At 38.5% G+C, this 13,341-nt stretch overlaps 1 protein-coding gene across 1 annotated transcript in view; it reads left to right on the top strand.

Annotated features, from left to right (window-relative positions):
- Positions 1-13,341, top strand: part of LOC126354128 (glycerol-3-phosphate phosphatase) — a 72,416-nt gene that overhangs the window by 44,182 nt on the left and 14,893 nt on the right. The window contains exon 4 of the mRNA XM_050003525.1: positions 12,216-12,426. Within this exon, the coding sequence (XP_049859482.1) occupies positions 12,216-12,426 (211 nt within the window). The remainder of the gene's footprint in view (positions 1-12,215; positions 12,427-13,341) is intronic.

The following is a 13,341-nucleotide window of genomic DNA, read 5'->3' as shown; positions in this document are numbered from 1 at the left end:
ACTGTTCTTGAACTTCATTCATGAAGTCACATTGTTTAATTATCTCTGTAACTCCTGTCTTTATTCCCTACCCTTGTGTTTTAAACTTGAGAAGTTCGTGTCTAAGTTTTTTAATTCCCCCCTTTTAGCCTTAATGAGAGCTACTAATTCCTTTCTCTTCCTAGTACAACCTGTGTACAACATTAAGAATAATAAGTATATCCTCATTTGTAGTTAAACACTGTCAATAGATTCTGACCTAACTACCCAAAGCCAGTGAAATGTTTCTTTTCAACTATTCCCAGAATGAACAACTAAGAATAATAATAATAATAATAATAATAATAATAATAATAATAGAAATCAAGTTAGTGCTGTTTACAGCTCACCTAATAATCCATGCTACAGCTAGCTGCATGAGGATGCGTATGCGTCTTGCATGGACTAGGTAGTAATGGGCTGATTGGCTGTTGCACTGTGAAGTGGAGCTGTGCTGTTGTCTAACTGGCCAGCCATCGCAGGGATGCTGTAACAGATTGCTGCTGCAGCTGTAATCTAGTATCACTACTTGGAATTTGTTGTACCACTCATGAAATTCTTCTTCACTCATGTGCTAAAGGTTATTTAAGCACTTGAATATCTTTCACTGTTGACCTCATTCCTATGGTCAACTAACATCCTCTGCCTGACACTTTATTATAATGAACGCTTCTGCTGTCGTAACCAAACTAAACTTCTTTCTTTCTAAACATTTAAATTAGTTCAGGCAACATCACAGCATGTGACCGGTTGTATTTCCTCAGTTACTGGGTTGATTTGGACAGTGTCATATCTTCTTCCATTGTTTTAGTCAAAATTATTTTTTTAAATTATTATTAAAGCTCTCTTCTTTTAGCACTTCGGATTTGCATCTTGCACTAGGGTGCCAAATGAAGTGTGATGGATGTGGTTTAGGTATGGTGGTTCCACTCCATGCACTAGACTGTGATGAGACACTTCACCTTTTGTAGTGGATGGATGCTGAAAGAGCGCTACAATCTGTTCAGATAGTCACTTTCGCAGAACCTCTTCTGTATTATAAGCCTAACGTTTCCACCGCACAATGTCATTTGCAGCTGAAGGTGAAACAAGTCTCTCTGAACTGGTAGCTCAACATAGATTGCAACGTGTATTCTTGTTCTAATTTGACATTAGAGAATGACAGTTTCCATATATTCTTCAATTGTTCTGGCACATGCTTTATTGTCCGCAGCCTTTGCTCCATGACTTTCAAGGCACCGCAAAGCCATGACACTAAGTCATAAGTGGCTCTCCGCAGCAGGTTTAGACATGCACCAGCTGTTGTACATTCTCAATTTTCTGAACTTTTTTTTCCCCTCCAATCTGCTGATATGCAAAACCAGAGCACACACAGTGGGCTGTTCCACACTTAACAACTACCGATACAATTCTTCCAGTTTCTATGAACATCTTTCATCAGCCTGAGTGGTTAGAAGTGGAACATATTAGCCTATAGAATAAACATGCTACTCCATATCAGCTGGCCACATGCATGCCCCTACAGTTCGAGCACTGTGGCAATATCATCTTTTTCCACCTAGCTTTTTGTGAGGTGTGGAGTCCTGCACATTTCCCACAAAGAGGGTTTCTGTTGAAGTGCTTGGCCACATGGTCACACTGCTAGTATGTGAAATATTGAGAAGAGATGTCAAATTCTGGTGGCATCAGTGCGACCAATATATCCATGAGTTCCATCAGGCCGAATATGTTGATGTTCTCGTGCCAGTGCAGTTCCACAAATAGCCACACTGTCACCCACTTTTGATTGGACTTCCACCACAGTGAGATGTTGCTGTAGGAGCCCAGTCTTCCTGCTTCAGTGATGATGCTTGTGATGTCCACCACCCATGGCAGCACCCTGATGATGGCTTTTATCATCCCCTCCATGTGGGTTTGGCCCATGTTTCTTTGGTGACCATGTGAGCAGCTAGGGTTTGTTTGGCCACCTTCCTGTTGTCTTCATGCTGGAAAGAGATCATCTGTGCCCTCCCACAAGCACTGCTGTATGCCTTGCGTTTTGAGTTCTGGTCAATTTCTTCCATCATCTCGGCCCACTGCACCATTCCATTGTCGTGAATGAAAAGGTAAAAGGTGTTTTGGTCTTTTGACCATGCCTGCTTGGAAACTAAGTGATGTCTTGTCACCTTTTGCCATCAGTTCAGTCCCGTGTCCTCCATGTCATCATGTTTGGGGGGGGGGGGGGGGGTGTGGCTTCCTGCTTGTCTGTTGTCTTCTTCTTTTGAGTGCTCTTGTTTGGCATCTCAGAATTCTTGTTGCTTTCTCGTGAGATTAAGACTCTACTGTCATCCTTTTGTTTGCTCGCTGCTGAGTTCCTGATTCAGCAATCTCACTGAGTAGATTCGTAAACATTATTGCAGACCACCTGTATACCTTCATATTTGATGTCTTTCCCGATGGCGGTGGCATAAACAGCAAGATAACTTAACATGTCACAAGGCCAGATGAGTCCTCCAGTTGTTCTCAGGAGCATTATAGTGAGCTCACATTGATGTTTTGACTACCAAATTTGTGTTATCTGAACCTTATAGAATGCATCTGAGATACTATTGGGAAACAGATCTGCACTCGCAGCTCACTTGTCCATAATTTACAAGAAATGTGTGACCTGTGCACAGACCCCGGGTATCACATACCTCTGGAAACATTCTAAGTATCTGTTGAAACGATGCTATTCAGTATCGTTATTGCATTGTGTTCCAAAGGTGGGCCAACATGCTGTTAAATAGTTGATTACAGTGTTTTGGCTCATGAATAGAGCAAATATGTGATCATGGCTTTCTTTTCTGACAAGATCATGTTTGTGTCAGTTTGAGTATGACATATTTAAAGTGAAAGTTTATTTTATGTTCTGATTATTAACTGTTGTGCTTATCTGACAGAATGTCCTTTATTGTATCAAAAACTAGCTGAGTTCCTAGTGTACCATATGCATTTATTTATTCCATTCTTCTGTCATGGGTGTCAGTCCACAGATGATCGCAGCAGGATATCTTTCACAAAGAAAGGCCATCTGCTCTGTCATGGGTGTCAGTCCACAGATGATCGCAGCAGAATATCTTTCACAAAGAAAGGCTATCTGCCTATTCTCGCTCACAAGCCACATACGTGCACTGGTTGGTGTCCTCGAGGGGTAAATCAGCACGTCAATGCCTGTGAGGGTTGTGAGAGGCTGTGGCAGCAAAAGCCTGGCTGTCTTCCTTCTCAAAATCAACTCAATGCTATGAACTTCTTTTGAGAAATTAAGATAGGAATAGTAACCAATGCATGGAAGCTGTTATATAAGTAAGTGATTTAACTGCAGCTGACTAGTATCTTTTTGTAAATGTTGCAACAAAATATAAATGATTTGAACTGAGCAGACAGTGTCCTATGATTAGCGTACAATTTGAAGCCGTAGTACACTGCTTTTCTTACTCATGTGTGGGAATGTGCAACATGGCGTCGCCCAATGGTGTGTCCGCACCACACACTGTGCAGCTTTTGTCCCACCGGTACTGTACAATTCAACAAAGGGAAAAAATTATTGTACCCATGCAAGTGTATAAAAATGCAAAATTCAAATATGATTATTGAGAACCTGGATGTATTAACATGTAGGGATCATTCACCAAATCCTCAAGCACAGATTTGCATAAAAAAGCACAAAATTAGTTTCAGTAGGTTTAAGTGACCGACAGTTAATGATAATTGAAAAAGTCATGGTAAAGTCGATAAATATTTCCTTCTAGTGCATTCCATCCTCACTGTACTGGTACTCATAGTGAATCGTTCAAACTTACTTTGATCATTAATGGGGAATATCGTACTCAAAGCCATGAGTGCTTGATTTGGGAATGGTGACTAAATGCAAGACACTATCTTTTTTGGTGTGGTAAGTCTTCAGTTTTCAAGTCAGTAGAGTAGATGACCATCATATCTGATTGCACATATTGTAAAGAGTGCGAAATAGCTTGTAAATATAACAAAGTTCAGATATGACAAGAATTTTGGTTTGAATAATATCATGTGGCATCGGCATTTCAGTGCATAGTTACGGGGTGGCATATCTCCACAGACAACAGGTTGAGAAAGCAAAACTGCACATCATAGCGAGCTTTGGTAATATACGGATCTCTGCTAGCTCATCCTGGTATATAGCAGAAAAGCACCCCAAATCCAGCTGATATTGTCTACCACATAGGGGCTTAACAGAAATTAAGTCCTTTCACTACAGTGGTTAGCAAAATCCACTGCCCATACTCTTCATGGAAGTTAGTTGATTTCAAATTATGCATTGAAGTTGTAAAACAACGGCGATGCGCCCTGTGAACGTTTTCACACAGCGTGGTGTATGCAAGCACATTTGACGCCAAGGAAGGTTAGAGATACGGGTGGAGCCTGGTAGGCCATTAATGGACTGAGGGGCATGTTGCCTGAAAGAGGCATGTGGAGGACACGCCTGATTGGATTAAGAGCAAGCGGTTCGTTGTGGCTTGGTCATGCCAGCTTGCTCCGCAGTCTGCATGCAACCATTCGCACTTCTCTGATTGGTTGCACGAGGGATTTCTAGAAGCATACCTCCATTAGCTACATGTAGGTAGAGAGTCACTCTGTCAGTGCTACTTATGCTGTGGGAACAGTTTGCATTTAAAAAGGACGCCTTGGCGGCGATTTCCAGTGGTAGCTGGTATTGCATTAGCCCAAGCCTTGCCTCAACCTCAAAATGAAACACAGTTCCCTTGTACAATGAACAAAACTTGGAAAAGTTAAAACTTTATTGAAAATAAGACCTTTCCCCCTTAGTCCATTAGCCCACCTTGCACAATACATATGGGAAATAGATAGACTGTCGTACATTAGCTCTCCAACAGACAACATCACATTGCAAAAATGAGATGACACTTTTGTATTTCCAGAGAAAGCAACAGTTTACTCTATGTTCTCCAATTTCTAGCAGTTTATTGGAGAAAATTTGTTCACTCTCTTCCATTAAATGTACTCACATGTACTTTAAAGTAACTTCACAAAACTGAGTATCACCAACATCTGTGGATTTTGTCAGTGGGTGTTGTCTTTGCGATTATGGGCAGGGTTTGACGGAAATCTCCACAGAGGAGTACAAGAACTCTTCTCATCAGTTTGTTGTCTCCTCTCAAACCTCTCCACATGACGTCAAATGCCTCGATAGCCTTTTTGTGAACCATGGTGCATTCATCTCATATGATCAATTTGCATCCCTTGAGCACTTGACCCCTTGCATAGCTTATGTTACAGGAAGGATTTTTGTGTCTTGCAATGTGAAGTGACAAATCAAGAGCAGAAGGAACTGTCCTTCCCTCTTCAATTAATGTTGCTACAACTGCTGAAGAGATGATGGCGATAACAACTGCACTCTGTGTCCTGATTAAATTTGTTAAAAATGTTGTCCCTGTGCCCCTGGGAGCATGTCTTATTCATTATAATTTGGTATGCTTTTTTCTGGTTAGACTTGGCTTCTTGTCTACTATGTATACACGCAACTGTTAAACATAGTAATTAATTTCTTATATTTGTTGTTGTTGTTGTTGTTGTCTTCAGTCTAGAGACTGGTTTTATGCAGCTCTTCATATTAATGCGTCCTGTGCAAGCTTCTTCATTTCCAAGTTACTACTGCAACATACATCCTTCTGAATCTCCTTAGTGATTCATCCCTTGGTCTTGCTCTATGATTTTTACCCCCTGCGCTTCCCTCCAATACTAAATTGGCGATCCCTTGATGCCACAGAACTACCAACCGATCCTTCCTTCTAGTCAAGTTGTGCCACAAATTTCTCTTCTCCCCAATTCTATTCAATATCTCCTGATTAGTTTTGTGGTCTACCCATCTAATCTTCAGCATTCTTCTGTAGCACCACATTGCGAAAGCTTCTATTCTCTTCTTGTCTAAACTATTTATTGTCCATGTTTCACTTCCATTCAGGGCTACACTTCACACAAAGACTTTCAGAAACGACTTCCTGCCATTTAAAACTATACTCGATGTTAACAAATTTCCATTCTTCAGGAACTCTTTCCTTGTCATCGCCGGTCTACATTTTATATCCTCTCTGCTTCGACCATCATCAGTTATTTTGCTCCCCAAATAGCAAAATTCATATACTACTGTAGGTATCTCATTTCCTAAACTAATTCCTTCAGCATCACTCGATTTAATTTGACTACATTCCATTATCCTCGTTTTGCTTTTGTTGATGTTCGTCTTATATCCTCCTTTCAAGACACTGTCCATTCCGTTCAACTGCTTTTCCAAGTCCTTCCAAGTAAGTTCCAGAATTAAAATGTCATCGGCAAACCTCAAAGTTTTTATTTGTCTCCATGGATTTTAATTCCTAATCTCAATTTTTCTTTGATTTCCTTTACTGCTTGCTCAATATACAGATTGAGTAACGTCTAGGATAGGCTACAACCCTGCCTCATTCTGTTCCCAACCACTGCTTCCCTTTCTTGCCCCTCGACTCATATAACTGCCATTTGGTTTCTGTACAAATTGTAAATAGCCTTTTGCTCCCTGATTTGACCCCTGCCACCTTCAGAATTTGAAAGATAGTATTCCAGTCAACATTGTGTAAAGCTTTCTCTAAGTCTCCAAATGGGAGAACATAGGTTTGCCTTTCCTTAATCTAAGATAAGTCATAGGGTCAATACTGCCTCGCATGTTCCAGCATTTCTACGGAATCCAAACTGATATTCCCCGATGTTGGATTCTACCAGTTTTTCCATTCATCTGTAAAGAATTCATGTCAGTATTTTGCAGCCGTGACTTATTATACCGATAGTTTGGTAATTTTCACACCTGTCAACACCTGCTTTCTTTGGGATTGGAATTATTATATTCTTCTTGAAGTCTGAGGGAATTTTGCCTGTCTTATACATCTTGCTTACCAGATGGAACAGTCTTGTCATGGCTGCCTCTCCCAAGGCTATCAGTAGTTCTAATGGAATGTTGTCTACTCCCGGGGCCTTGTTTCGACTTAGATCTTTCAGTGATCTGTCAAACACTTTACACAGTATCATATCTCCCATTTAATCTTCAGCTACAAGCTCTTCCATTTCCATAATATTGTCCTCAAGTACATTGCCCTTGTATAGACCCTCTATATACTCCTTCCACCTTTTTGCTTTCTCATCTTTGCTTAGAACTGGTTTTCCATATGAGCTCTTGATATTCATACTGGTGGTTCTCTTTCCTCCAAAGGTATCTTTAATTGTCCTGTAGGCAGTATCTATCTTACCCCCTAGTGATATATGTCTCTAGCACCTTATATTTGTCATGTAGCCATTCTTGCTTAGCCATTTTGCACTTCCTGTTGATCTCATTTTTGAGACATTTGTATTTCTTTTCACCTCCTTCATTTACTGCATTTATATATATTTTTTCTTTTCATCAATAAATTCAATATTTCTTCTGTTACCCAAGAGTTTCTACTAGCCCTCATCTTTTTACCTACTTGATCCTCTGCTACCTTCAATATTTCATCTCTCAAAGCTACCCGTTCTTCTTCTACTGCATTTCTTTCCCCTGTTCTTGTCAAACATTTCCTAATCCTTTCTCTGAAACTATCTACAATGTCTGGTTCTTTCACTTTACCCAGGTCTCATCTTAAATTCCCGCCTTTTTGCAAGTCCTTTAGTTTTAATCTCCAGTTCATAACCATTAAATTTTGGTCAGAGTCCACATATGCCACTGGAAAAGTCTTAAAATTTAAAACCTGGTTCCTAAATTTCTGTCTTACCATTATATAATCTGTCTAAAACCATCTCGTGTCTGCAGGCCCCTTCCACATATAAAATCTTCTTTCATGATTCTTAAACCAAGTGTTAGGTATTATAAAATTATGCTCTGTGCGAAATTCTACCAGACAGCTTCCTTTTTCATTCCTTTCCCCCATTCCATATTCATCTACTACTTTTCCTTCTTCTCTTTTTCCTACTATCGAATTCCAGTCCCCTATAACTATTAAATTTTCATCTCCCTTAACTATCAGAATAATTTCTTTTATCCCACGTACATTTCTACAATCTCTTCATCATCTGCAGAGGCGGTTGGCATATAAACTTGTACTGCTGTGGTAGGTGAGGGCTTCATGCCTATCTTGGCTTCAATAATGTGTTTACTATGTTGTTCGTAGTAGCTTATCCGTGCTATTATTATTATTATTATTATTATTATTATTATTTTATTCATTATTAAACCTACTCCTGCATTACCCTTATTTGATTTTGTATTTATAACTCTCTATTCACCTGACCAGAAGTCTTGTTCCTCCTGAAAATGAAATTCACTAATTCCTACTATATCCAACTTTAATGTATACATTTCCCTTTTTAAATTTTCTAACCTACCTGCCCATTTAAGGGATCTAACATTCCGCACTCCAATCTGTAGAATGCCAGTTTTTTTTCTCCTGATAACAACATACTCCTGAGTAGTCCCCACCCAAAGATCCTAATGAGGAACTATTTTACCTCCAGAATATTTTACCGAAGAGGATTCCATCATCATTTATTCATACAGTGAAGCTGCCTGCCCTCAGGAAAGATTACAGTTGTAGTTTCCTCTTGCTTTCATCTATTCACAGTACCAGCACAGCAAGGCCATTTTGGTTAATGTTACAAGGCCAGATCAGTCAGTCATCCAGACTGTTGCCCTGCAACTGCTGAAAAGGCTGCTGCCATTCTTCTGGAACCACATGTTTGTCTGGTCTCTCTACAGATACGCCTCCATTGTGGTTGCACCTATGGTACAGCAGGCTTTATCATTGAGGCTCACAAGCCTCTCAACAATGGCAAGGTCCATGGTTCATGGGGAGGAGGAAGGGGGGGGGGGGGGGATTCTTAGATATAATCAGCATAAAGTATGCCTTGTTGGTCTCAAACTGATGCAGGCAGGCGAAGTCGCAGCAAAGTTTTATGTGCCGTGACCATACACTTGTTCTCAAAGATAATGAAAGTGCTGTTGATAATGTTTGATTGAAGCTTAATTTTCAGTATAAGACTTTCCCCATGGACTTTGGCAAGTATGTACTCACCTGGGGCTGGCTTCTATTTTTCCCATAGAGACTTTGGTTTTGCTGCACTGCATGTAGTCAGTAGTACAGCAATTGCTCTGAAAGGGAGACCAGCTTGACTTCTAGAAATAAGCCATCCCAGTGCTATTCTCCTTCCAATAAACCCGACTCCTGATAGGCCTCTCTAAATGCTAGGCATACTTTGCCTTTAACTTGGCCCTGGTCCTCAAACTGAGTTTAGAAACATCTGAAGCATGTAATATTTGGCATTACTGGAAAGAACTGTTACACTCAGACCAAGGCATCGCTTGTCTCTGCATCATGTCTGGGAAATTTCTCACATTTTGTGCAGACAAGTATTGCCCTTTCTGATTGTACACTTCCTAAGTACAGTGATCAACTAACGTACCATGAATTTTTTAGAACATTTAGGATGAGGGTTTTGGAGAAAATAATTTCTAAATAACCAAAAAATTTCAGATTCTTTCATCTCTATGTACACATATTTTGACTTTAAGAATTTCTTGCATTAATGCCATAGCTGACAGTTAGGAGTTCTTCCACTGTATCATTTCTCAAGACAGTTAACATCCTGTGACAATTCATATTTTCAAAACGTAATTTTGAAATTTGTAGAAAGTTACAGTTTATTTAAGAAAAAAAAAAAAGCTCAGAAGTGCATATGTATTAATCATGTCTCACTCATAGTATTACGAACAAACTATTTATTGGAAATGAATTTATATCTCTCTCATGTTTGGTTTTTTTTAATTACAATTTTCCCTTTTGTTATGATATTTTCACAAATATTCTCATTTATAGAGGTCTGTAGCATTTTAACAAATCATCAGCAAATCAAAATATTGTAGTTCTGGAGGAGTATCATGTGGAACTTCAACATATTTTCAACTCAATGAGTCAGTGCATGTATTGAAGAAGAAACTTACTCACATGTTCATAATTTTAGACAAGAAGTGAGAAATTATACTCTATGTAGTGGAGGAGTTCACAGTTCATTTTACTCATTGAGATTCCATGAACATGTGAAATCATTGTATTGAGTAATATGCTGTAAGCAAGCATTACTTTTCTCTGAACAGCTGACCATGTGTGGGTTTTCTGTGGTGTGCTTAAAGCAAAATAGAAAAATGCTAGATCAGTTCTTCTAACAGTCCTTGGTCAAAAGCTGCCTCCCTTCTCTAGCTGAGCCATCTGTAATGACCCTTACATCAGTTTGATGTTAAATCCTAATCTTATCCTTTTCATTAACATACATAAATCCTTTGATTTCTGTCAAAGCTGTAAATATTTGATAATTGATTGTACTCACATTTTTTTAAGTATTTCCCATGGGTGTGCACAAGTTTTTTCCCCCTTTACTGTTATGATATTTATGTAGCCAGGGCCAGTTTAAAGCACAAGTGACACGAGCTGCCACTTTGGATGCCCTAAGCTGAGAGAGGCACCAAAGGTGCCGAAACAGTAAGATTTCTTTGCTGGATGTATCAAAATTAGTAGCGGTCACTTAGGGTGCCAAGCTGATAGTGGCACCCAAGTGCATGATTTGTGTACAATGCATATCACAATTTCTAGTGAAAACTCCATAAACAAAAGCATACATGGAAGCGTCTCTTGGGTGAAAAAATTTTCTCGAACTGGCCCCATGTTTAGCATTTGTATGACAGTTTGATGGCTTGTACGTAATACAGTTTATGTAATAGTATGGCATGATATCTACCACAGTATTGAAAGATGTGATAGCGTAATACAATTTTTTGGTTCTGTTTATGATTCTAAATTTATTTTATTAGGGAAGTCAGTTCGAAATAAGAATTTTTAATAAACCTGCATACAGATTTTCTGTTTGTCCATGACGAGAGTGAGACAGAAATTACTTAACACTATTCCCACTGCACAGGAGTGGGTTTAGGACAGATTAATTTTAAGCCAATGTGTTCCAAAGTGTAACTATTGGTGGCCACTGAGAGGGTGGTGACTGTGTGAGAAGCACTTTGGTTTGAAGGAGAACACAAGGAGTTCAGGCATATGCCATTCCTGGGAAGTAGTTGGGGTTAGGACCAGCCAGGTAATGGCAATCTAACAGATCTGTAGAGCTCCCTCAGGACTCACTGGTAAGAAAGAGGTAGCTTATTGTAGGTATGGACTTTAGGGTGGCAGTGAATCTGCTGTTTTCTTGCTGGGATCAAGTAGTTTAAATTGAATCCAGCACGTTCACTCAACCATACTTTTGTCGATATCCTGGAGCGGTTGACAAGAGCTTGTGGACAACCAGCACCCTCCATTGGCACAACACATTGGACTTCTATGAACTAGAGGCTAAGTAAAGTGTCATCGTGCTCCACTGTTGCCCCTCATTGGTAGCACTTCTCTCTTGCACTTACCACAACTTTATAGCAGCTTCATTAATTACATTTTTATAACTTGTAATTGGTGCTTGATAGCTTGTGAACTTTACTCTTTCTTCTCAGTTTCAGTGTTTAATATTCAGTTTGTATTGCTTTGTAAATATTGCTGCAGTTAAGAAATGGAATTTGAGCTCTTTCCCTTGTGATTGTAATACTGCCCTAACTGCTCATTTACAATTCCATGATTTGCTCCTTTAAGTAATGTTCAAAATCACTTCTTGATTCACACCTGCAACTAGGACTGAGCCAGATGCTTCTGAGGCCTGATATGGTGTCACCTTCTTTGGGTTTCGCTTGTTAGTGGGATCGGTGGTCTGGAAAGGATAATACATGTTGAGTAAACTCCAAGAATGACTTATATTTCTTAATGTCTGTAAGCTTTCATCAGTCTTTCCAGTTTCATTGTCATTAACAGTTTTTTTCTGACTAACATATTTATATTTTATCTATTAAATGTTTGTGTGGAAGATCTGTCTTCAGTCTCAGTGAAATTAATTTCACAAATGTTCCCAATCAAAAGAGCAGTCAAATCTTAAGATCTGTCAATAAAAGTAGGCTTTCCAGGCAGTTCTTGAGCAACAACATAGGAAAGACTTTAATATTGTGAAAGTTTTTGATTCCAAGAACACTAAAGATGTTTGTTTATGTCTATTTATGTTTTTTTTTCACTTTATACATATGTGACTAAATCTGTGCTTTGCAGCCTGATCCTATGGTGTGTGATATGGGAACACTAGTTAGCTCCAAAACAAAGCTGGATCCAGAAGTAGGAGCTGTAATTGTAGGATTTGATGAACAGATCAGCTATCCCAAAATACTAAAAGCAGGCTCATATCTAAAAAATCCAGACTGTCTTTTTCTAGCTACAAATACAGATCAGCAATTTCCTTCAAAAAGCAATGTAGTAATACCAGGTTTGTTCTCTCATATCTTATAACTAAAAAAAATATATTATGCTTGGCATTACTCAATTTCTCATCTCGCAAGTGTTCAAATGAATTCTATATTTTGTGATTTTCAGCATAAATTATTAGAATATCATGAAGTTCTGTGACAATTTAAACAATATTTTACTAAAGACTAAGATTGCTTTAGAAACTCTTAAAAATATATGATCAATATTTCTTACCCATGTATCAGTGAAGTAATGTTACTGCTAACTGTCGTTTACTGCTTGCTTGTATCATGGACTAGTTACTGTACCCTGTGTTCCCCTTGCTTTTTAGTGCATTCAGCATTCTTAATAAATACTTTTCACTCTTTCCTGGTTATATAACAATAGATTTTCATTCATTCCTTAAGAGGCTTTGTAAAATGATCATCATCTCCATTCAAAAAGTAAACTATCTCTTGTTATTGATGTTACAATTATTTGTTCATGTTTCAGTTTTTCCACCCCAATATTACTCACAGAAATGATTTGGCTTAATTATATATAGGCTATTTGAATGATATATTGTATTGAAGTGGTGTGAGTCAGTTTATCTATTGTGTAACATAATTTAAGGCTTGTTATGGAATTTTGCTGTGTTACTTGTAAGGCATTTTATGCCATTAGGTAAGTGAGCAAAGATTTTTGAGAATAACATATTTCCCAGTATTTTAGATTCAGTTATTCCATTTTTCTTCTCTTATTTTAGATGTAGAGATCACTGTTTATTTTCAATTGTTATGGATTGTTCATAACAAATTGTATGAGACATTATATACAGATATATTCCAGTTGAAATACCTAACTAGTTAAACATAGCTCTTAGAGTGATCTTGAGCAAGCACCATGTATTATTTTTATTGGGAATGAAAACTTTATTTCTTGAAGATGAATTATA

This window comes from Schistocerca gregaria, chromosome 3 (genome assembly GCF_023897955.1).
Source record: "Schistocerca gregaria isolate iqSchGreg1 chromosome 3, iqSchGreg1.2, whole genome shotgun sequence".
In the NCBI taxonomy this organism is placed as follows: Eukaryota; Metazoa; Arthropoda; class Insecta; order Orthoptera; family Acrididae; genus Schistocerca; species Schistocerca gregaria.
Note: the sequence above shows the minus strand (reverse complement) of the source record. Positions and strands in the feature narration are given on the sequence as shown.